The following is a 21,767-nucleotide window of genomic DNA, read 5'->3' as shown; positions in this document are numbered from 1 at the left end:
TCTTCGAAGTATTTTCACTGGTAGATTGAAATCTGCATTCTAATCTTTAGGATTTACTCATGCCTTGTCAGGCCTTGTCAGCTGCAACAATGGAAACATATGCCCGTGCATGTACAAATCTCGACAAACTGTCATCAGAAACTCTACAACCAGGAAGACAAAAAATCAGGCGCTGCTTGCGATTAGTACTTGGATAGAATGCCCAGTAAAGACTTAGAAAGTGTGTGCGTGGAGTGGTGCCCCTGGGATTTGGGGTATTTTTGTTTTTTGGTGTTTGGGGGGTTTTGTTACAAGCCTTTTCTTATACTCCCTTTTTTTACACGGTAATTGGTAATATGACATACAGGAGGTTTTTTTTTTAAAACCTTTTCTTTCCGGTAATTTGACATACATGAGTTTTACTTTGGAGGGTTGGGACATATAGGAGTTTGCCACAAGAATTTAGCAAGCATTCGCCCTCATTTCTCTTGGATAATCTGGCCTGGACAAAGCTGTCCAGTGTAGCAAACAACCAGACTGTTAGTCTCTTTACATAGCATAAAACTGTTAAGCCTCTTGACGCAGCATAAAACTGTCAAGTCTCTTTACAACTCGGTATAGCAAAAAGCTCCCTATCTCTTGTATTGTGGTTGCAATGCAGAAGAAAGTTAAATACAAAGAGATAGGAGATGGGGAATGACATTGGAGTCGACTGAGTGTATACTATGCTCTGAAGCTGAAGAGAGCATAGAACATTCATTCTTCAATTGTAGAATGTCATCCGCGGAATGGCAAAAAAAAAGTTCAGAGGACGCATTCAAATGTCCATTAGAGGAGGAACTTCAGTGGGTGTCTAACCATTGGGCTGGCAAGTCTTTTGCAGCAATTCAAAAGGCTTGTTTTTCCTGTGATGGTTTGTCATACCCGGAGGACGCCAAATGCTGCAATTTTCAGATACGGGTCAGCTACTGCGATTAGCTTTATGGAAGATATGCTAGACGAAGTCAGGCACGCGGTGTTCTTGTGCTGGAAAAAATTCCAAAGACCCATGAAAGCTTGCAGCTAACCTTGGGATTTTCAGTTTTGGTATTATAGAATAACATGCAAAGTGACGTTCATTCTCAATCGCTTGTACAAACTTGTTCATATCAATGAAAGTTATCATTTTTGCCTTGAAAAATCAGTTCGGTAATTCCCCGTCTGAACAACTGAAATTCCAACTCCGGCTGGCCCAAAAGGCGACCCAATTTACAAAGCTCATAGTGCCTGGGAGAAAGTTTCTCTGTTTTCTGCAGGTGCTTCTGAATCAGATTCCAATTTTCGGAACACCAGCTTTTGCTGGGGAAGCTGACCGTTAGCAAATGCTGTTACCTCGGTGTCTATTAACACCGAATCCTCATCCTTGAATTCTCCTCTCAAGATTCCTCTAGCAAGCTCGTTCTCAACATATTGCTGTATTACCCGCTTCACAGGCCTAGCTCCATAGTTAGGATCATACCCAAGAGTGCCTAGCAGTTGAATGGCAGCATCAGTCACGTGAATCTTCATCTTCCGATCTGAAATCCTCTGCTGTACTCGTTGCAGCTGTAACAGAGACATAATGTCAATAAAGTACATGAAGATGGTCAAATTCCTTGTGCACAGAGTCGAAGGAAGATGAGGACACATGAACAATTGGCGTTTGGGAGTACAAGTACGCCTGTTTGTTCGTCTATCTCAAAGGTCTAAACTTATTCAACCCAGTTAAATAAGTTGTTCAACACACTTATTCATCATCAGTCTGAAAAATCCTAGTAAAAATAAATCAATTAAAGTTTATTTCACCAAGTTAGCCGATTCCAACAGCACTACCCAGTACATGCATTTTCAACATAATTTCCTATATTATTGCCACAAAATGAATATAGTCACCAACATACTTGAAAAACTCGTCTATTATTAATGGAAAAAGAATTTACCTGTAATCTGACTATGCTGTTGATTTGATCACGGTCCAGAGGCTGGAAAACTATGTACTCATCAACCCGATTCATGAACTCTGGACGAAAAACAGCTCTTGCAGCCTCCATAACCCGTTGTTTTATAGTTTCATAAGCCATTTCTTTGGGCAAGGCGTCATCATCTGTGTCAAGTATATATTGGGAACCCACGTTTGAAGTCATAATGATCACAGTGTTAGTAAAACTCACGGTACGCCCCTGAGAGTCGGTAACTCTACCATCATCCAGAATTTGCAGGAAAACATTGAATACATCAGAGTGAGCCTTCTCTATCTCATCAAACAAAATAACAGCATATGGCCTTCTGCGAACAACCTCAGTCAACTGTCCTCCTTCTTCGTAGCCTACATAACCAGGTGGAGCTCCTATTAACCTTGAAACTGCATGCTTCTCCATGTATTCGCTCATATCAATTCTTACAAGTGCTTCTTCAGTGTTAAACATGTATGAAGCCAGAGCCTTCGCTAGTTCTGTTTTTCCAACCCCCGTAGGTCCCATGAACATAAAACTAGCAATTGGACGGTGTGGATCTGAAAGGCCTGCTCGAGATCGTTGGATAGCCTCTGCCACAGATCTCACTGCAGGATCTTGACCAACAACTCTTTTATGAAGCTCTTCCTCCAGATGCAACAGCTTTTCCCTCTCTGACTGCTTTAGCTTAGAAACTGGTATTCCAGTCCATTTACTGACAATCTCAGCTATATCATCTCCCGTAACTTCTTCTCTAAGCATGGACTTCCCAGACTTCATATACTCATCTAATTCTTTTTCTGCAGCTTCAAGCTGACGCTGCAAAGAGTTCAAGCTCCCATATTTTAGTTCAGCCGCACGGTTGAGGTCATACTCTCGCTCAGCCTGCTGGATCTCAAGATTTACCCTGTCAATCTGTTTTTTTTTTAAAAAAAAAAAAAACTTTCATTATGTTTTGCCCAGTTTGTGTGCCAGGACAGCTTTTGGCTGTGACAATTAAAGGAATCGCCTTTATGGATTAGCCACATTTTCAGCATGGAAACAACAACATAGGCATTGCTTGCTTAATAATTTCAGCCTATGGCTACTGATGTGACAAAAAGCTCCGAATGAACGCCAAAGGGGAGGGAGAAAGATCCCCGTCCCCAGAAAAAGGAAAGATGATAGTTCACAACTGTATAGATAAAAAAATGCATACCTCTTCCTTGATTGACTGTATGCGGGTCATTACAGTCTTCTCATGCTCCCACTGTTCATTCAGCTCAGCTTGCCTAGCCTTCAGCAAAGACAACTCTGTCTCAAGGCGACTCAATCTTTCCTTTGACGCTTTATCCGTGTCATTAGTAAGAGAGAGTCTCTCCATCTCCAGTTTCAAAACTGCACGGTTGATCTCATCAAGAGCTGTTGGCTTTGAAGTTATTTCCATCTTCAGTTTGGCAGCAGCTTCATCAACCAGGTCAATAGCTGTGGTCGAAACATTACATTAGTGCTTATTTCATAGAAGTATCAATACATATGCAGCAACTGGACAAATTAAATTTCAACTTACATACTCTACGACCACAATCAACAATTTCAAAACAACAAAATTAACTGAAATATCTAGCTTGCCTTAAGTGTATCCTAGTGATACAAGGATTCCATAAGCAAGGAGTGTCTGGGATCATGAATTAGGATTGAACATAACACATGAGACTGAAGATTAATCTCTAGCGCACACATAATCAAAGGTTCAAACTTCTAATATAGAATACAAGAAATAGAACTATTGAACACGCCAGTAGTCAGTTTGAAAATCTGCAGAACTGGCTATAGTAGAAAGAACAAGGATATATGCAGGGACTCAGAATCGCAACCAAATCTACTATCGCCTCAAACACCTTAACATCTAAGGCCTCTATAGTTCTTCTATATGAGCAAAATTTTGAGAAAACAATTCTAGAAAAGAAATCTTGAATGGAACCAAATCAAAAGCTAATGTCAGATGCTGTTTCCTTACGACTGAAATTCAGGCTGAACCAATTATGTCAACAAGCTCGTGATTAGAGAGTAAAAAAGATTGCAGTAGGTGACTGATCAGGCTCACCTTTGTCAGGTAAAAAGCGTCCACTAATATAGCGATCTGAAAGAATTGCAGCTTCTACCAGTGCACTGTCTGAAATTCGAACTCCATGATGCAGCTCGTATCTTTCCCTCAGTCCACGAAGAATGGAGATGGTATCTTCTACAGTTGGTTGATCAACATAAACTTGCTGGAAACGGCGCTCTAAAGCTGGATCTTTCTCGATATATTTACGGTATTCATCCAATGTTGTCGCACCAATGCATCGCAATTCTCCACGACCAAGCATGGGCTTCAAGAGATTGCCAGCATCCATTGCACCATTGGTGGCACCTGAAAAACGATAAAGTTTTTTCTTTCATTTGATGAACTTAGACATCTGGAAAATATCAATCACAATTACTACAATTTCTACCAAACCTAAAGCACAGTATCACAAACCACACTAGGACAAACAACTAATAGAAAAAAATTCCATCTGATAAATAAAGTCCAGCATGTAAATGCAGACATCTTAACGTGAACCTCATAGCGCTCATAGGAAAGAAAAGAAAGAAATACTGCAGATAAGATTGAGGGGCTAGTAGGAGTTAACAGCATATAAGACCTTGTTTGGTTATTTACCATCTAAGCATCTTTCATCGACCTGCAGAACTTACAAACATTACCTGCTCCAACAACTGTATGGATTTCATCAATAAAAAGGATAATCTGCCCGTCTGAATCTGTAACTTCCTTGAGTACCGCTTTCAATCTGTCTTCAAACTCTCCACGATATTTAGCCCCTGCAATCAGTGCTCCCATGTCAAGGGATATCAACTGCATCCAAAAAGTGAATCAGTTGGGACAGATTTCCTCATTGTCTTGCAAATTAAAAGTCCAAAATCAGATCCTTAAGTAAAAAAGTAAATTTTTAAAAAAATTAAAAAGAACAAAAAAAAAAGGATGTGAGTGTGTAAATGAAAAAAAAAAAAAAATTCAATTGGAGAATTTTACAGTAAACATCTAGAATACACACCCTTCGGTTCATCAATGCTTGAGGAACATCTCCTTGCACTATTCTTTGGGCAAGCCTGTGAAACAGGGACAAAGAAAATGAGTTCCAGTTTCAGGAAAATCAAATACAGGGCTACCATAAATCTCACATAACATCCACAGGAAGATACCTAAAGGAGGATATTGTTAGCCTGAATTAACAGTTCATAACAAAGCTAAAATTTACAAACATGTATGGACGAGCTTCATTTATCCGACTTTGCACACCCTTTCTAGTTGTTTACCACAAATTTCTATTGCAGACAGCAAAAACAAAAAAATTAAAAAAAAAAAAACCTTGAGCTTACCCCTCGGAAATTGCAGTTTTCCCAACGCCTGGCTCACCTATTAGAACGGGATTGTTCTTTGTTCTCCTAGAAAGGATCTGAATGCACCTTCGAATTTCGTCATCCCTTCCTATAACAGGGTCCAGTTTTCCCGCTCTCGCCATGGTGGTCAAATCTTTTCCATATTTCTCTAGCGCCTCATACTTCCCTTCAGGATCTGTATCAAACTGAAGCTTTTCAAAAAATATACAGAAAAACAAAGAAACATTGATTACCCAGACTACGACAATACATTTTCAACACAAGTCCAGAGTATATAAAGTGGAAGACCACAGAAAAATCACGATGGCTGCGTTGTACATACTCTTGGAAAACTGCAAAGCATAGCTTTAGATCATAACTTCATCGTAAACAAAATGCAAATCAATAAATCTACACTTGCAATCTCGCATACCCAATTGTATCGAAGTATTCTGCAGGGACATCATATGAAGCTATCCCATTCGCACACTGAATGGTCTAGCCTCAAAAAACGTATCAAGCCAAAAGGTTCTAATGCGGTAGTAAATGCCAAAATCTTGAGCAAACTAATAACCATTGTCTCACTCTTACAAATTTCAATATCAGAGAAACTTCACAGATCATTTTAAAGCAGAAAAACTGTACATATATCTCTGCTAAATTTTTCGCCTGAAAAAGGCGAGAAAAGCATGAAGATGCCAAGTAAGCTAGCATTAAACGTCCAAAGCAACGAAATGTAAGTAAAGTTTGCTTAGAACCCCGTAACATGCACCTGTGTGAATCAAACTACCATTTGACAACCAGAAAATAACTATTGTCACCTTGGTCAATAACTTTTTGCCGTCCCCTTATAGCTTCGATGGCATCCTTTAATGCTTTTCTGGAAATTTGGAAGTCCTTGAACAATTGCTTCCCAAATCGATTATCTTGTACAAAACCGAGGACTAAATGCTCAACTGACATAAATGAATCACCATATTCTTTCTTGTAATCCCTGGCTCGCTGAATCAAAGCCTCTAAATCTCGTCCTAACATTGAACCAGCAGACTCACCAAGAACCTGGCACCACGTATACATTGATAAGCAGATGAAACACGTAGTACCTGCAAATATCAAAATCGCACTCCTCTCCGGAACAAGAATGGCACTGTAAATATTACGCCCTTCATACGTCAGATTTAGAAAAACTACTACCTGATCAACTAGCGCCAAATTAGATATATTTTCACCCATCTATGCATGTAATACGCTAATGCAAGCACCATAAATTCCCATTTGAACAAGTGAAGGCTCCACCGAGTTGGAGTAAGCTAACTCGGCAGATTATAAACCCATCAAGCAACTACACAAAATGCTAGGGAATTAAACTAGAAAATTATTAAGCTTCATAAGAGTAGCTAGTAGTAGAATTAGTTGAAGACCGAGAATTGATTACCTTCGGTTGGCGTTGAATGAACTTATCAGTAGCATCCAGAAGCCGAGTGTTGTCCACACCAACCTTGGAGAAAATCCGGCGAGCCAGCCCATTCTTCTGCTCCAAAAGTGCCTTCATCAAGTGCTCCGTCTCCACTATCTGATGCTTATTCTCTTTCGCCACTTCCGGCGACGACACAATAGCTTGCCACGCCATATCCGTAAACTCCTGCTGCGTAATCTGGTGCCCACACATTCAACAAAATTCAGTAACCAGCTCCAATTATTAACATTCATTTACATGCAAAAAAAAAATAGCATTAGAGTGAATTTGATGAATCATTACCCTTCCACTTGATGTTTCGCACCGGACGACGAAGGACCGGGAGCTCCTGCCCAACTTTTCTGACCTTCTCGTGAGAAATGCATCTTTGCGCTTTAATTTTAGCGAATTTAGGGATTTGAGAGCTTTTGGCTTTGCCAAGAAGTTTAATGATACAGGTGCTGGCTGTGAAACTAAGGAGGGTCTACAAGTAGAATTAGACGGCCGAATATGGAAGTGAACGCCGGCGAACGATGTCGTAGTGGCCATTATCGTTGTAGTAATAGTAGTTTGAGAGCTAACTAGTATCGAATTTAATATTCAATATAACTTTCATAAAATGCAAATTTATAGTATCGAATGATTTCTTCCCGGGGCCGAAAGCATGAGAAGCTGCAGAACAAGATTGTTGGGAGAGAGGGGGACTTTTGCGTGGGAATTTAAAAAAGTGGGCGATTGCTCCATAAGGACAATTTTGTGTAGGCTGTGCTTGTGTGTTCTCGCAGTTTCCAGCGAGTGTTAAAATGTTCAATTTACTTTTGTGGCCTTAAAAATTCTGTTAATGTTATTTCGGACCCCAAAAAATGGAAAAGCTTTATGCAATGAGGATGAACTAAGCTCCGTCGAATGCAGCAGCCAGCAGGGACGGGTATTTCTTTTAGTTTAAGTGTAAGTGAGAGGTTCCGATTCCACGTCATCTAATTTATCTCTCATTATATATATTTGTACGAGAAAAAATATAATAGTATTTCATCCTTATTTTTTTAAAAAGTTAATCACATTGTTTTCGTTGAATAACATAAACATGAATTAAACCCATTGTATTATAAATGTAAAAATTAATACTTAATTATATTTCAAAAAGAAAATTTTATAGTTCCTCACACTTGGCTTGGCTTGGCTTGCTTGAATCATATTCTTAATTTTTTATGTGTTGTAGAACGAAGTACGATTAATCCTGCAAATTTGATAACTTATCCGCATCAGTTCGTAGTGGAAAAGGTGAGGGCTAAATTGAAAAAATAAAAATTTCCAGTGACCATTATACAAATTTCTTACGATTGTCATGCACGCGGTGCTGCTGCATCAGGGTATTCTACTCTACGCAGGGAGGGGCATTATGATATTTTTCTGATCACTAGTTTTAAGGATAACATTTTTGAGTTATTTTTCTTGGTGGGAAAGAAAATGATTAATTGTTAGAAATCAGCCCACAACCCCACCGCAACGACGACGGGCAAGGAGAACAGGACAATAAGTGGGACCTACGCGGTATGAACCGAACTGGTTACATTCTTCCGCAGAAGCATTTCAGGCAGCTTTGAAACAGCCATATGTCTGAAAGTATCATTGCTAAAAGAAAGAAAAAAAAAAACTGAAAACAGTAGTAGTCTTTCTTTTTTAACTTTTAAAGAAAATCAATATGAGTTCTTCACTTATTTTCTTCAAGTCAATTCCTCACATTCTTAGATGAAATCTGGGTCTCGATTACATGCATAAAAGAACATCTGATCTAATAGGGGGCTAGCTAAATCATCATTTTAAGAATCTCACCCGAACAACAGGAACATGCATAAATCCAGCTTCTTCCATGTGTAGATATATATATTTAGGTTCGCCACCTGGTACAGTTATAAGAAAGAAAAATGCGAGTTTTGACCCTAATTACATCACGGCTGAGTTTCAACTTTCAAGCACAAGGCACACAACTGAGCGCCCAGGCTAAGCTGCTGAATTGAACGAGAATTACAGTATAGTATTTACACATTAGGCATTTATTTGAAGCAACAATTTTCAATTGATGAATTGCAGCCATGATTACGTAATTGGACTGTGGGATGATGAACAACAAAAGAAGTGAAAATGGAAGTGCAGAAACTCATATGGTGACACATGTGCCTGGAGTTTTCAATCGGACTCAACAACAGCAACCTTACTTGGGTCAGCAATCCCCTTGACCTCACTCTCTATTCTACCAAATCCACATTCTCCACCTCTGTCTGTCTGAACCAACAGCAAGATTCAAATAAATTTTTGCAGAACATGAAAATACGTTATAAATAGAATCAATCAAGGCCCTACCAACCTGAGTGTAATGCTGCTTTAAGAGCCGATTCTCACAATATGACACAACCACACTTGTTCTGCTTGGGGTCACTTGGCACCTTTTCTGTTATAAGAGAAAACTGCCAAACTTCAATTATCCAGACAGAGATCCTTTTGAAGTGAAATTTGTCACTTTAAAAGGAATAGGGAAAAAGAAGAAAGGAGGAGGAAGAAGCAAGCAAACAATCTTCTTCTTCTTTTTTTCGTCCCATCGACTGATCAGCACCTCAAAATACGCCATCATTTAAGACTAATGTAGCAGTGGTTTCCAGATGAGCCACTGACCTTTTTCTTGAGGAGGTGGTTGAACAACAACGTGCATGGTTGTAACTCCACCGGGGACATCACACAATGGACTCATGCATTCCCCGACTGTTCTACTGTTCTCCAATATTCTTCCAGCACTTATTAACTTGACATCTTTCACTGTCCGAGGACCATTTTCCTTATCTGTTACACAAACACAGACATGGATGGCTGGCTTAATGTGGAACCCAAATTGTCAAAAGCAATAAACCAAATGAATCGACAAGCATTCCATCTAGAGCTGACTCAAGAATGGCTTAAATTGCTCATTACACCCAATCATCATCATTTTCAATTCTAAGCTACATTGGATTCCAGATCAACTTGTAGCTTCAGCATCATCATGCACATTGCCGCAACCACAAAGTTTTCAGTAAAATAATGTTTCCTCAAACATTTGAAGTGCTTACCAAGCAGCTTTAAGTTTCGATGTATTTAAATAAGGCATAAAAGATTGGTAGCAAGAAAAGGATCATTCACAGAATGCAAATTCGATAACCACTAGAAATACAATATCTTCAGTCAATGTTATGGTGTATCTGAATTCTTTACTGGAAAATAACTTATTGAAACACGGTGATTTACAAAAATCCATCATAGGAATCTGGTTCTCGCGGTGAACAAGAACTTCAATCTCCTCTTTAATGTCATTCTTGTTATTTCCAAATAAGCAAGGATAAGACACAGGTGCATTTAACAACGAAAATTTTGAAGTACATTGGCGTTGATTTTTCTTGATGCTTTTTGAAACTTATAAGGAGTGACGGTAATTAAATAACTACAGCCGTGCCTGATTCCTAGGCCTCTCTAAGAAATAATAACTAGCTTTCTATTGATAACCACAACAAGGCAATGAAACGTTGTTCTGAATATCATTATTAGTGTAAGCTAAGCTAATATATCAAGAAGTGCGAGAGTTTGAGAAACATGGGAGGATTAACAGCTATCTATGCAATCAGAAAGGAGGGTTGACAAACAACAAGCATCTCAACAAGAAGTCCCTAGACAAAGAGGGGAGTAGATGCCCAAGACTCTCTATTCTTTAAAGGACCTGATTCCAAAAGCCTCCACCATGGAGATTAATAATCATCCACCGAATCTAATTTCCAGTCTCTAGACAAGATAATGTAAAATTCCCAAGAAAAATACAAGTTCAAATGAAAAAGAGCAATGCAACCTCGTTATCTTTAATCTAATAATTTATTCATTAATTATGCTTGGTAGCTATCTCAGCCAGAATCTCAAACAACCAGAAGCGAAGAATGGATAGGACTCGTTCAACTTCTGCTTCTACTTTGAGCAACTGTTATGGATACTTTCAAATACTCCTGTGGAAGTGAGTAAATGAGAAAAGGCCCCATGGCAAATTATGTGCTCAGTATCTGAAGGAGTGGAAATGTGAAAACCATTTATTGTCCTTGTCTTTTGACCTTATGTTTGTAAATGATTGCTTATTTTAGGAGCCAAATCTAGCATGTCAACCAGATAGTAGGGAGAACTACCATATAATTATCTTTTCTTGGTGAGGAAACAATCAGACAACACTTACCAAAGCTTAAGATGATTGACAATTAATGAAATACCACTCAAGGCACCAAGTTTGTAGATAAATCTAGCTATGGCAGCTTCGCAGCACCATTAATTTCAAACCGCATATTTTCAGACTAACTGATTCCACCAAATTAAATGAAATTCAACTCATAAAGGCCAAGAACAAGCCTTGTACAAATCTTAGTCCATGGACAAAACTGTCTTGACACTCGTTCAGGGAGAAATTTATAGCTAGCAATGAACCAAGCATGCTCAGGAATAACGAGAAAAGAGACATAACCAGAGCAAAATAAAATCAATTCAAAGATCTAATTTACCTTTAGGCCATTGAGCAAGGATGCTTTCTTTCAAGGTCGCCACACTAGCAGCAGCAGGATAACTCTTGGGGCCTATATCCGATCCATCAATCAGCCTAAACTTGATATCCAGCTGATCTGGAGCTGCGGACGTTTCTACCATCTCAGAGACTTTAGACATCGAAACCCAAAATATTGACTAGAGCCCTGGGCAATCTCCAATATACAAATAGTCCTTTATGCAAAATCTCCAACTGATTAATGAAAATTGGATCTCCACAATGATTTATAGAACTCATCCAAATCCTCACTTTCTGGGAAGCAACAATAAACGTTTAATGTTTTAAAAAAGCTGTTTAGCAGAAAAGAATATCAGCCATCAAGATTTGCAAGCTAGGAGACGAAAAAGGTCAACGAATACTGGAATCCATAACGACAATTACATACCATCTACACAAGCAAGCAACCAACTTCTAAAAAAAAATAAAAAGAAAAAGCATCAATCTTTGAATCAAGAGCTGCGAAAGAAACAGACATAAACCCAACTTAGGCTGTCTCGAATAAATCTAAATCCACAAAATTATACACAAAAAGGATCAAGTAAGAGAGTGAAAAGGAAGAAAATTATACACAAGGAGCAAAATAAGGGGGGAAAAAAAAGCAAAGACAATACTCACAGTGCGAGGTATACTTCAAACAGAATCTCCACGCAAATCTTTAACTGGGGTCACCTCCAAAATGCAAATCAATCGAAAAAAGTCAAACTTCAACTAACTGGGATGATCAAGAATCAATCACAAATTAAATTAATTAATCTCTTAGTCGAAGATTAGATATAATTGTATCTGAGTGGGCTTACTTGGCTCAAGAACTGATCTGTGTCCTCTCTCTCTTATTCGCCAACAAGCTCAATAGTTGAAGCACCGAAAGCCAATGGAGGAGGGGAGCAGCCAATGCGTGTAACGCAATTAATAGTAAAATAATCTTCGATTAATTAACAAATAATAATTATGAAAAGTCTCAAGAAGAGGAAGAGATGAAAGAAATGCCCAGAGACGAGGCTGTTTCGGAGTTTTCAAAGTCTTCTAAACCTATGGTCTATGAATCCATCCATCCTTTTGTGCCCTTTGTCTTCTCCTTCCAATCCTCCTTAGTCTGTGGAAAAATCGACATATTTTCCTTTTTTAGTTTTTTTTTCCTTTTTTTTTTGGGTTGGGAAAGAGTATAACAATAATAATACACTGCGTCTACTTTCTGTTTTCAAGATTATGGCTTTATTTTAACTCTGCACTGTGCTACATTTGCATATTGAGTGTGTTTGGAAAAAAAAATTATTTAAAATATTATTTGAAATAATTACTGTAACACTTTTTGTGTGTGACGTAATATATATAAAATAAAAAATAATTAAAAATATAAAAAAGTAAATTAAAAATATATTTATGATACAAATAAAATATTTATTTAAAATAATTCAACGATCTGCGAAAAGGATTGCCTTCCCGATATCATTTAATTAATTATACTAATGAAATAAAGGCGTATATTCCCTTCCCATAATCCACAGGGAAAGAAAGCATAAGGATGTCAACATATATATGATGGCAGATTTCAACTGTGCCCTGAATGCCAGTCTCATTTTCCTTGTTTTTATTTTCTTTTTTGAACTTTCCTCCGTGGTTAGAAAGGTGACATTTAGTTGAGGCACGATAATCATAAAATTCAAATTACAATATAATTGTTTTGGTAGGAAATCACTTAAACAAATGAGAAGATACATAATTAATAAGGTTTGGATAAGCGGGAAAAAAACAAGAGAAAAGAAAGAAAGCCGTTGTATTTAATTAAGAACAGCAATTACACCGAACCATTTTCTTTTCTTTCAATTGGAAAGGACCAAGTCAGTCATCCTCAACCTTTGTCTCCTCAGTGGATTTTACTTAAACTAACCGAATACGGCGGCCTTGAAATAGCTGCCATACACCAACACCAAAAGCTCGACGTATCAGAAATGGGAATAGACTCTTTTATTTATTATATCTATATTCTCAAATCTTAATGCCTTTCTTGTCATCGCCAACTAAGCATATCCTAAAACAAGAATCCTTTCCCCCTTTTCCTTTTGTTTCTCTTTTATATCACATCCGTCACCTAATCCAGAAACATGGTATAGTATTCAACTCAAAGGCAAATCAAATGTGGCTCCCAATTCAAGCAAACATCATCATGTACCAAATCGCAGAACAACAATAAAACTCAATAACTTGGTAATGAAAAAGAATTTTCTGCACATTTCAACAATATCCATGAATTGTACAAAACCAGAACCGACATGTAATGTAACCTAAAGTAGTTCCTTTGCTCAAGGGAACCTCTATCTGAGCAAAGCTCAGGAATCTACCTCTAAAGTCACCATAACGATAAAACAATCGCAATAGGGGAGGGGGGGGGGGGGGAAAAGTCGGTGAACGGCAGCAAACTAACATAGATAATAAAAATGAGGAGTAAAGAGGGGGAAAAAGAAAATAAAATTCCATTCCTATGCCTAATGGGGCCAAACTGCGAGCCTGGAAGAGGGGCCGCATCCCTAGATTCCTTCTCGGTCAATTTGTACAACCAATGGCATTAAGTCACATTTCCATCCACGCCCTTTCTTCCCATTATTTCCTTCTTAGCAATTAGACACTGGTAAGGCCTATCGAGGAGGTCAAAAATAATGTCCTTTGTGCAACCAAAAAGAATAGATCACGAAATGCTATTATACATGAAAGAATGAATCTCAAACCCATGCCAACGCAGGCCCTTGTTCGGTAGAGGGAGGACAGCAGCAAAATCCAGTCGCTTCCATGAAAAATTGTGTCCCAGTCCAAATTTTTTGTCAAATGCATACCAACAAGTTTCTCAAAGCCGAGCAACGATCTTAGGAAAAACTACTCTCTTTCCAGCTTCCATCCCATGTTTTGCTTTCGATGCAATTCATCAGTGGACTTCTACTCCAAAATGTGGCAGTTCCTGACGAAGTCATTGGAGTAGTTGACATGCTTGGTCCAAAATGGTCGGAGATGCTCAAAACCTATCTCCAGCCATGGCTTTGCTTGGCCGTTGTAGTGAATTACAGCAGCCTTTCTAAGATTTTCAATGTTGGTCTTGTTCTGGTACCCCAAGCCAAGCATGTGCCAGAAGGGGTCAATTGGGTGAACATGACCCTTGAATGCAATTAAAGCAGGAGGTAAAGTACCTAGCTTCCACAGTGTTAGGTTTGACATCAGATTCTGCAATACCCCACCATTTCCGTGAGAAACAGTTATCATAGCATACCAAGGTCCAAAAGTTTTTGACACTTGATAAACAATGCAAGACAGCAACAACAAAAGACATTCTTTGAAAAAAATTAAGATTGTGAAAGCAATCCCAGTTCTTATCAGATTTCTTAAACCAATCTAACCACTTTTAACAACAGAAAGAAGCTCAAACGCTGTGCTACTTTAGATAAGAGCATATTAAGCCCCCCATATCCTCCTCATGCTAGCCAACAACTAAAACAGGGGCAGCGAGATATTATGGCTGCCAAGGCACCAGATCAATAGGAATCATTTAGTGTTGGCTTCATGGAAGCCGAAAATCAACTAACATCCAAATTACAATGAAGACAACAACTTAACTTTAGGTTACAGGACAACATTTATCTAACTTTAGGGTACAGGATAACAATAATCTAACATAAGTTTACAGAAAGCAGGCAGAAGTATAAAGCAGTACTCTAATTTCAACCCAACTTCAGAACTTAAGTTTGCACACAAAAAAATAATATGATGACCCTAGGCATCAAAGGGAATTGCAAAACAAATAGCAATCAAACTTGACAACTAAATTCATCTACGCATAACTCAACTTTTAATTCCTAAAATTTAATCTTGATTATTTTTTTTATTTTGATTTTGCTTATTTTTCAAAAGTTCTCATAATATGAAATCACATAAGTGCAATAGATGCAAAGCATTCAAGTCCCTTAGAAGCACACAAGCTCCTCCTACCTCCTTAAGCCACGCATGATAAGTCTCTCTTACATTTGTCTGTCTCCACGCACGCAAGTCAAAAATATTCATCCCGTAAGCCCATGCACATTCTTCAGGGTTCAGATTCTTTGCTATAAGGGGATGAGAGAAATTGAAGTAATTCCTGAATCTCTTAGACATTACCCACTCATCTTCACCTTTACAGGTTTCTACAGCTCCATTGACTTTTCCATGAAGATCGATATCCCAGAGAGGTGACAAGTCTTGCTGAATGACGACATCATCGTCTAAGAAAACCACCTTGTCGAGGTTTGGAAAGAGCTACACAAAAACAGAAAATATTTCATAAGAGCACTGGAGGACAAAAGAAACCAAAGGATGTCTCACATAATTTTCCATTAGCTTCCATTGCTTAAAAAGGGTACTGAAGTTTGCCCACAGTTTAAGGTCATTCAGCTTTCTATGCCAATATACTTACAGGCAACCAATATCATTTCTCATTTAAAGTTCACAAAATTCATCATTAGGACAGGGCAAGTAGAGCATTAACTGGCATTCATAAATAAAAACTAAAAATTAGTTCAACTTCTTCTAAATAAAGGAAAAAATATGAACAATACAATACCTAATTGCAGGTTGTGGAATGATATGACAGTGCAGCTGCACGTGTGTGTGTGTGTGAGAGAGAGAGAGAGAGAAAGAGAGAACGTGGGGAGGGGGAAGAGAAAGTGGATTTCTGTATTTCATGTGTATCAAAGACTGTAGACATACAAAAAATATTAAGTAACGAGAAAAGACTACCTCAGGCAAATATATTCCGAGATGGTTGAGCAAAGATATATATTGGGACAGAGAGAAAGAGAAGGCGTGGGGAAGGGGAGGAGAAAGTGGATTTCTGTATTTTGTGTATATCAAAGACTGTAGACGTACAAAAAATATGCAAGTAGCAAGAAAAGACTACCTCAGGCAAATATATTCTGAGATGGTTGAGCAAAGATATATATTTGGGACTTCTAGCCTGCAATTTTGACGCGAATGTTCTGGGAGTGGTATCACTGAGATTGGCCCCAGCCACATGATTTCCATGGTAATACTTTCGAATCACATTATGGTTCTCCACTGCTTCAAGCACTGGAACATTCTCTCTAGTTAACCAATCAAACTGATGAACTCCTTTTACTTCAATAATAGCAGGAGAGATAGGATTCAACGCAAACCAGGAATGCATGCCTGCATATGTTTTCTTGTCCGTGATGACATGGAAAACAATTTTTTCAGGATTTAGAGAAGACTGAACGGTAGAATTAACCACCACTGCTGCAGCCAGAATGTTATCGGTTGACACCACAAAATGATGGTACAAGTTGTCAGAAAGCAAAGGAAGTAATTCAGGAGAAGGCAATTGTTTTCGTGCATGAGCATTAGAGGAGTATTCATCTGTCAAACGCAAAGAAAGGCAGTGAAGGCCTTTTGGAACCGAACTGGCAGCAAAATGCTTATTGGTGAGCTCAGCAAACTTTGCTGCCTTGATCTCCTTTTCCAATCTCTCCATCTAGAAAAAAGAAAAATGGCACAGAAATTAGATTATTAAGCTTACGATTTGAAAACAATGTGGATATAAAATTCTAATAAGTATTTATCATCCCGGATTTCTATTCTCCTTGGAACAACTAAACATACACAAAATTTTGAATATAGTAGAACACCATATCCCCAGAACTAGAGCACTTTGTGCCCTACATTTTGTTAATGAAATTAACCACCCGTTTGGTTGAGTGGTATGAGACCAAGGAATGGGTTTTAAGGGTTAATAAAAGTGATTGTTGATGTTTGGAAGATTACTATCGGAATAAATTTATCGGTTTCGAGAGCCTCCTCTATGGGTTTTCTCATTACCAAGCAAAGTGGGGACTTTCAGTCCATTACCGTTTCTCCTGCATTTTTTGTCAACAAAAATTCCAAATCAAAATAAAATAAACTCCTTCTCTCCAATCTCCTGTGGTTCACCCACACCCCAACTCCGGCAATTCCTCTTCCTCCCTTACTCCATGTCTCCATCCTCGTCCCCCTTTCCATCTCGTTTTTCCAATCTCTCCATGCCATTCCTCTCTCTCCTATTTCTTAGGCCTCCCCCTACAACTTTGATCCTTTCCTCTCTCTTCTTCCACAAGGTGGCAGACGGCACCAACAGAGATCAACTTGGATCCCTAAAGCCTTGGTCTTGAATCTCTCTCCTATTTCAATTCCATTGGATGCCCCAGTAATTGACTGTCTCGAAAAAGGGTACGAACTTGTTTTCCTTCTGGAAGCTGAATTTGGAAGTCAATCATGGCAAAAGAAACAGTCCCTTTATTCCTTGCCTCAAAATAGAAGTCTGGTGGGTAGAGATGGATTGTGTGGAGGTTTAGATTGGCTCCACACTCTTTGCAGCTGTAGACCGATGCCATTTTTCGTTGCTTGTAACCTTTGGCTGTAGAGATGAATGTGGTTAGAATTTGCGGATGGGTTTTAAATGCTTAAACAGGTTAGAAATTTGCCTCGGCCAATTGTTCACCATGGGTTGGTCACAAATGATTTGTTTAAATGCTGGGGTGGTAGATTTGGTAAAAGCTTGATTGGTAGTTCTTGGTAGCCGTCCATGTTTCTGCAGGTTGGATGATTTAGGGTAGGAAGAAGATGAGGAGAAAATCAGAAAAAAGAAATTTAACTCTGGAACCTAATCCTATTGATGTGTATACCAAACAATGGAATACCATTGAGGGGGTTTTGATCAAAACCCATTGTCATTAAGGGGTCATTATCATTGCCATTCCTTTGTAGGTACCAAACAGGTGGTATGTTTCACAATAAAGACAAAGACTTAACTTAGTGATTTATAAAAGAAAAACGGGCCATCAACAAGAATTTATAAAACTTTTAACATTACGGAGCATCTCAGCTCAAACAGTAAAAGATGCATAATATTTACAAACAAGCATGTCAAGGCAATCTCAACCAGTTACAACAAGCTTGACCAAATCGTACTCCCCTTTGTTCTTCCCTCAGGCTGGAAAAGAGAATCAATTCATGAATCTTAGAGTATGGTTAATCCAACTTGACAGCAAAACACACATTGCAAAAACACAAAACACCATTCAAGTAGCACAGAAAAGCACATATAATTTTCAAATAGATAACCACCTATATTTAAACAATTGTACGGAACATTGGAACATCTATTGGATGAGGAATTCCATATACACTATGAGCGCAATTGACCAAAAAGCATATGTGTAGAGGGCTAAAAGTAAAGAAGGATGCATACCATTCCCTTCAAGATCAAAGCAAACTCTTTTGCTGTATATTTGTTATTTTTTGTTTCAGAAACAAGTTGGCGGAAGGAATCGGGAAGCTTCAGACGTTCTGGGACTTCTTCAGTATTTACTTGGTTGAGAATCTTAACAAATTCCTTTACCAGCCTCTGCTCACCCAGAAATAATAACAAAGTCAAAGCTAATGAAGAAATAAATGGATAGTTGAACAACAATTACTTGCAATCACATTTATTGCTGCAATAGAAGCTATGCAACAAACTGAAAGATATTGTTTACCCCAGAATCATCAGCTCTGCCAAAAACCTTTGGCCCTAGCCGCCTGCCAAGACAATCTGACAATGAAATTAAAACAAAAAGATTAACATGACTCCTCAATCCATCATGTACATTTGCAATACCAAAAGACGGGAGTTGACATAGTGGAATTGCCCTAACACATTAAGTAAAAAGAGAAAAAAGGAACGGCCAAAGAAAACAATTACAAATGCAATCATATACACAACAGAACACTCAGAGAAATTGATCCACAACTTTGCTCATTACAAGTTCCTTCCTTCAATTTTGTAATGAAGCTTCAGAGAAATTGATCCACAATTTTGCTCATTACAAGTTCCTTCCTTCAAATTTGTAATGAAGCTCATCTTACTAAAATAAAATTGAAAAGCTTGACTGTGGGAACATATAAAAAGAACCAAACTGGTACCCTTGCAACCCATCCAGCAGTAGTTACAGCATAAGACTAGAAAAGAACAGAACTTTTACAAGAGGAGAGAGAATTTGAGACGCTAAGCAGGTGAAGAAACAAAAGCATGGAAAGTGTGCAAAGAAGTCAGGATGCGACACTCCAGATATATAAAACAGAAAAGAAGAAGATGATGTAGCAAAACTTGCAATAATATCCTCGGACAAATTTTAGCTTCATTGGATAATAAGTTAGTTATAGCTTATTTGAGAATAAAAGTTAAATTAGTCATGCACAAGACGGGAAAATGTCATTCAAATGGTTGACAATACACCGACCAGTGCACTTGTATACTGACTACTACACAATATGGAGACAAACTCTACAGAATCTCCAAATCAGCAAGACTCAAATTTATCCAAAAAATACAGAATCTTTTGTTAAAGCGAAAATTTGGTAATAAGAACATCGCCAAGCCCATGCACAATCACCTTGCCATGATGCTTGGAGGATTTAAACAAGAGATGCAATCCCTCCTGCAGCTAAATTGATACAATTTTCTAACCATGCAGGCAACTCTAAGGCATATGTCAGCAATCCAAATTTGGAACTAATAATTCAAAACGAACTGTGGCGCTATAATGTCATCATAAAGCAGAACATATCATAACAAAATCTAACAAACAAATAATACGCCAAAAAGAAACAAAATTAAAGAATCCACCATAGCAAACAGAAGTAAATCCCTGATCCAAGTAGTGCGGTTAGAAATACCAATCACGATCAATAGAAGGAAACAATAGGCATTGATTAAGAAATAGGATGCCAAAAAAGAATTGGAGAGAAAATTAGTACCGATTGTGGAGCACTTGTTGACACCTTCAAGGGTAATAAGGGCAGTTAAAATGAAGACAAAGGGCAATAAAAACGCTAAGATGAGGATGGTGTGAAAGAGGGTGCGGTAGGAGATGTGGCGAGCTGCAAGCTTGATCTTCATCAAATCACCCCCACCACTACCAAATCCTCCATTCGCAGTGCCGTTGCTGCTGCTCGATATCGTTATACTTCTCATGCTAGGTGAGAAGTGCAGCTGCATCTTCCTCCCCGGAGCCCCTCCGCCACCTCCTCCTCCAACACAACCTCCTCTCCTCTTTCTACAACCAAATAACCCTTTCCTATTCCCTCTACCTCCAACGCCGAAGCCGCACCACCACCGCCACCAGCTGTATCTCGATCCTTCTTCCTAATGCCTAACAATTTTTCCGCATAAACAGTATCAAAAGCTCCCCACATTCCAATCGGATTCCTACACCGCTAGAATCCGACGATCCCGATTTCTCGCTCGCTCAATCCGATGCGGATTGCACTTTCCCGCTGCATTGAGTTTCCAAAATCTATCCCGCCTTTCAAACCCTAATTGCTAATTTAATACACCATCTAGGGCTGTCTATCTTCCTCCTCTAATAATTAATAACTTTCCTTTGCCTAATTAAAAACGAATCAATCAAATATACAAGATTCGGGAGAAATTTAATGAAATTCAATGAATATCTTTAAAGAATCTTTTCAAATTTCCTATTAATTGATGGATTTATGGAAATGATTGCTTTCTTTCTCTCTTCCCCTGGATCGGAAGAGTGAATGTAGAGAGAGAAATTAGAATTGTGTAATTGCCCCTTTTTCCTTTTTTTTCCTTTTTTTATTTTTCTTCCGCTGTATTGTCACTTTGATCTGATTAGTTGATTGTTTCCTTTTTTATGTTTCTAAAAGGAAATCTTTTAAAATTTTTTATTTCTAAAAGGAAAGAATCTTGAGATAAACATATTTCTTTGAAAAAAATCAGAGATAGTAAACTTACTAGTACAAGTACTTGCTAATTGGTACGGTCAACACCGTGTTGCCCGATTCCCAAACATTAGATTGGGAGGGAAAGTTTGGCCTTTTGGGTTGGTAATTTTGACTTTTGACCGTGATACTAGGAGTGAAGGTTGAGAATGGCAAGGAGAGATAAATTTGGAGGGATGAGAAGAATGGAAATTGGATTCAATACATTATTATTATTCAAATTGGATTCATATATATATATATATAATGCACTTAAATTTTAGGTTAGAGTACGAAACCCATGTCATTATACATTTTATTTTTCTCAACTTATAAACTTAGGTTGTGTTTAGATTGCATTTTTCGTGATTTTTCATGGTTGTGTTTGGATTGCATTTTCCGTCATTTTTCATGAAAAAATTACTGTAGCGATTTGATATATGTGAGGGAAAAAGGTAATAGGGAAATGTGATCACGGAAAACGATAATATTTTCCGACGGAAACAAGCAATCCAAGCATGTAGCGATTTGATGTATGTGAGGGAAAAAGATAATAGGGAAATGTGATCACAGAAAACGACAT

General features: G+C 38.2%; 3 protein-coding genes across 8 annotated transcripts; all 3 read right to left on the bottom strand.

The window, feature by feature from the left end:
- Window positions 1-1,015: 1,015 nt before the first annotated feature.
- On the bottom strand, window positions 1,016-7,570 carry LOC113701765 (chaperone protein ClpB3, chloroplastic-like). Its single transcript, XM_027222544.2, has 10 exons — window positions 7,114-7,570; window positions 6,790-7,008; window positions 6,176-6,413; window positions 5,355-5,550; window positions 5,030-5,084; window positions 4,680-4,830; window positions 4,036-4,344; window positions 3,148-3,413; window positions 1,938-2,864; window positions 1,016-1,563 (listed from the first exon to the last, which is right to left on the bottom strand). Exons 1-10 carry the CDS (start codon window positions 7,357-7,359, stop codon window positions 1,237-1,239), a joined length of 2,934 nt encoding a protein of 977 aa, XP_027078345.2. The 5' UTR covers window positions 7,360-7,570; the 3' UTR covers window positions 1,016-1,236.
- Window positions 7,571-8,659: 1,089 nt separating this feature from the next.
- Window positions 8,660-12,505, bottom strand: LOC113700028 (membrane-anchored ubiquitin-fold protein 1-like). 6 transcript variants are annotated; one of them, XM_072060261.1, is made up of 6 exons: window positions 12,208-12,505; window positions 12,026-12,069; window positions 11,370-11,700; window positions 9,481-9,645; window positions 9,176-9,259; window positions 8,660-9,089 (listed from the first exon to the last, which is right to left on the bottom strand). In XM_072060261.1, exons 3-5 carry the CDS (start codon window positions 11,527-11,529, stop codon window positions 9,207-9,209), a joined length of 378 nt encoding a protein of 125 aa, XP_071916362.1. In that variant the 5' UTR covers window positions 11,530-11,700; window positions 12,026-12,069; window positions 12,208-12,505; the 3' UTR covers window positions 8,660-9,089; window positions 9,176-9,206. The 6 variants fall into 6 exon arrangements, with proteins under 6 accessions (XP_071916362.1, XP_027076239.1, XP_071916361.1 ...); XM_027220438.2 differs by having other exon boundaries at window positions 8,660-9,093; window positions 11,370-11,662; window positions 12,208-12,500; XM_072060260.1 differs by having other exon boundaries at window positions 11,370-11,662; window positions 12,026-12,079; window positions 12,208-12,441.
- Window positions 12,506-13,612: 1,107 nt separating this feature from the next.
- On the bottom strand, window positions 13,613-20,990 carry LOC113700027 (probable galacturonosyltransferase 14). Its single transcript, XM_027220432.2, has 6 exons — window positions 20,216-20,990; window positions 18,955-19,010; window positions 18,669-18,824; window positions 16,326-16,916; window positions 15,383-15,685; window positions 13,613-14,620 (listed from the first exon to the last, which is right to left on the bottom strand). The coding sequence occupies exons 1-6, from the start codon at window positions 20,454-20,456 to the stop codon at window positions 14,339-14,341; spliced, it is 1,629 nt and encodes a 542-aa protein (XP_027076233.1). The 5' UTR covers window positions 20,457-20,990; the 3' UTR covers window positions 13,613-14,338.
- Window positions 20,991-21,767: the final 777 nt, after the last annotated feature.

Source organism: Coffea arabica, chromosome 7e, assembly GCF_036785885.1.
Source record: "Coffea arabica cultivar ET-39 chromosome 7e, Coffea Arabica ET-39 HiFi, whole genome shotgun sequence".
In the NCBI taxonomy this organism is placed as follows: Eukaryota; Viridiplantae; Streptophyta; class Magnoliopsida; order Gentianales; family Rubiaceae; genus Coffea; species Coffea arabica.
The sequence above is the reverse complement of the archived record's forward strand: the minus strand, read 5'-3'. Positions and strand labels throughout refer to the sequence as shown.

Excerpts from the sequence above, each read along its gene's own strand:
- LOC113700027 (XM_027220432.2), bottom strand. The coding sequence starts at position 20,456 with ATGCAGCTGCACTTCTCACCTAGCATGAGAAGTATAACGATATCGAGC. Across the intron at positions 15,686-16,325 it reads TCAGAATATATTTGCCTGAG|CTCTTTCCAAACCTCGACAA; the intron begins GTAGTCTTTTCT and ends GTTTTTGTGTAG. Across the intron at positions 14,621-15,382 it reads ATCATGCGTGGCTTAAGGAG|AATCTGATGTCAAACCTAAC; the intron begins GTAGGAGGAGCT and ends GGGGTATTGCAG.
- LOC113701765 (XM_027222544.2), bottom strand. The coding sequence starts at position 7,359 with ATGGCCACTACGACATCGTTCGCCGGCGTTCACTTCCATATTCGGCCG. Across the intron at positions 5,085-5,354 it reads AAAACTGCAATTTCCGAGGG|GCTTGCCCAAAGAATAGTGC; the intron begins GTAAGCTCAAGG and ends CCTGTTTCACAG. Across the intron at positions 3,414-4,035 it reads ACGCTTTTTACCTGACAAAG|CTATTGACCTGGTTGATGAA; the intron begins GTGAGCCTGATC and ends TTTCGACCACAG.
- LOC113700028 (XM_072060261.1), bottom strand. The coding sequence starts at position 11,529 with ATGTCTAAAGTCTCTGAGATGGTAGAAACGTCCGCAGCTCCAGATCAG. Across the intron at positions 9,646-11,369 it reads CCTTGCTCAATGGCCTAAAG|ATAAGGAAAATGGTCCTCGG; the intron begins GTAAATTAGATC and ends TTTGTGTAACAG. Across the intron at positions 9,260-9,480 it reads ACCACCTCCTCAAGAAAAAG|AAAAGGTGCCAAGTGACCCC; the intron begins GTCAGTGGCTCA and ends CTCTTATAACAG.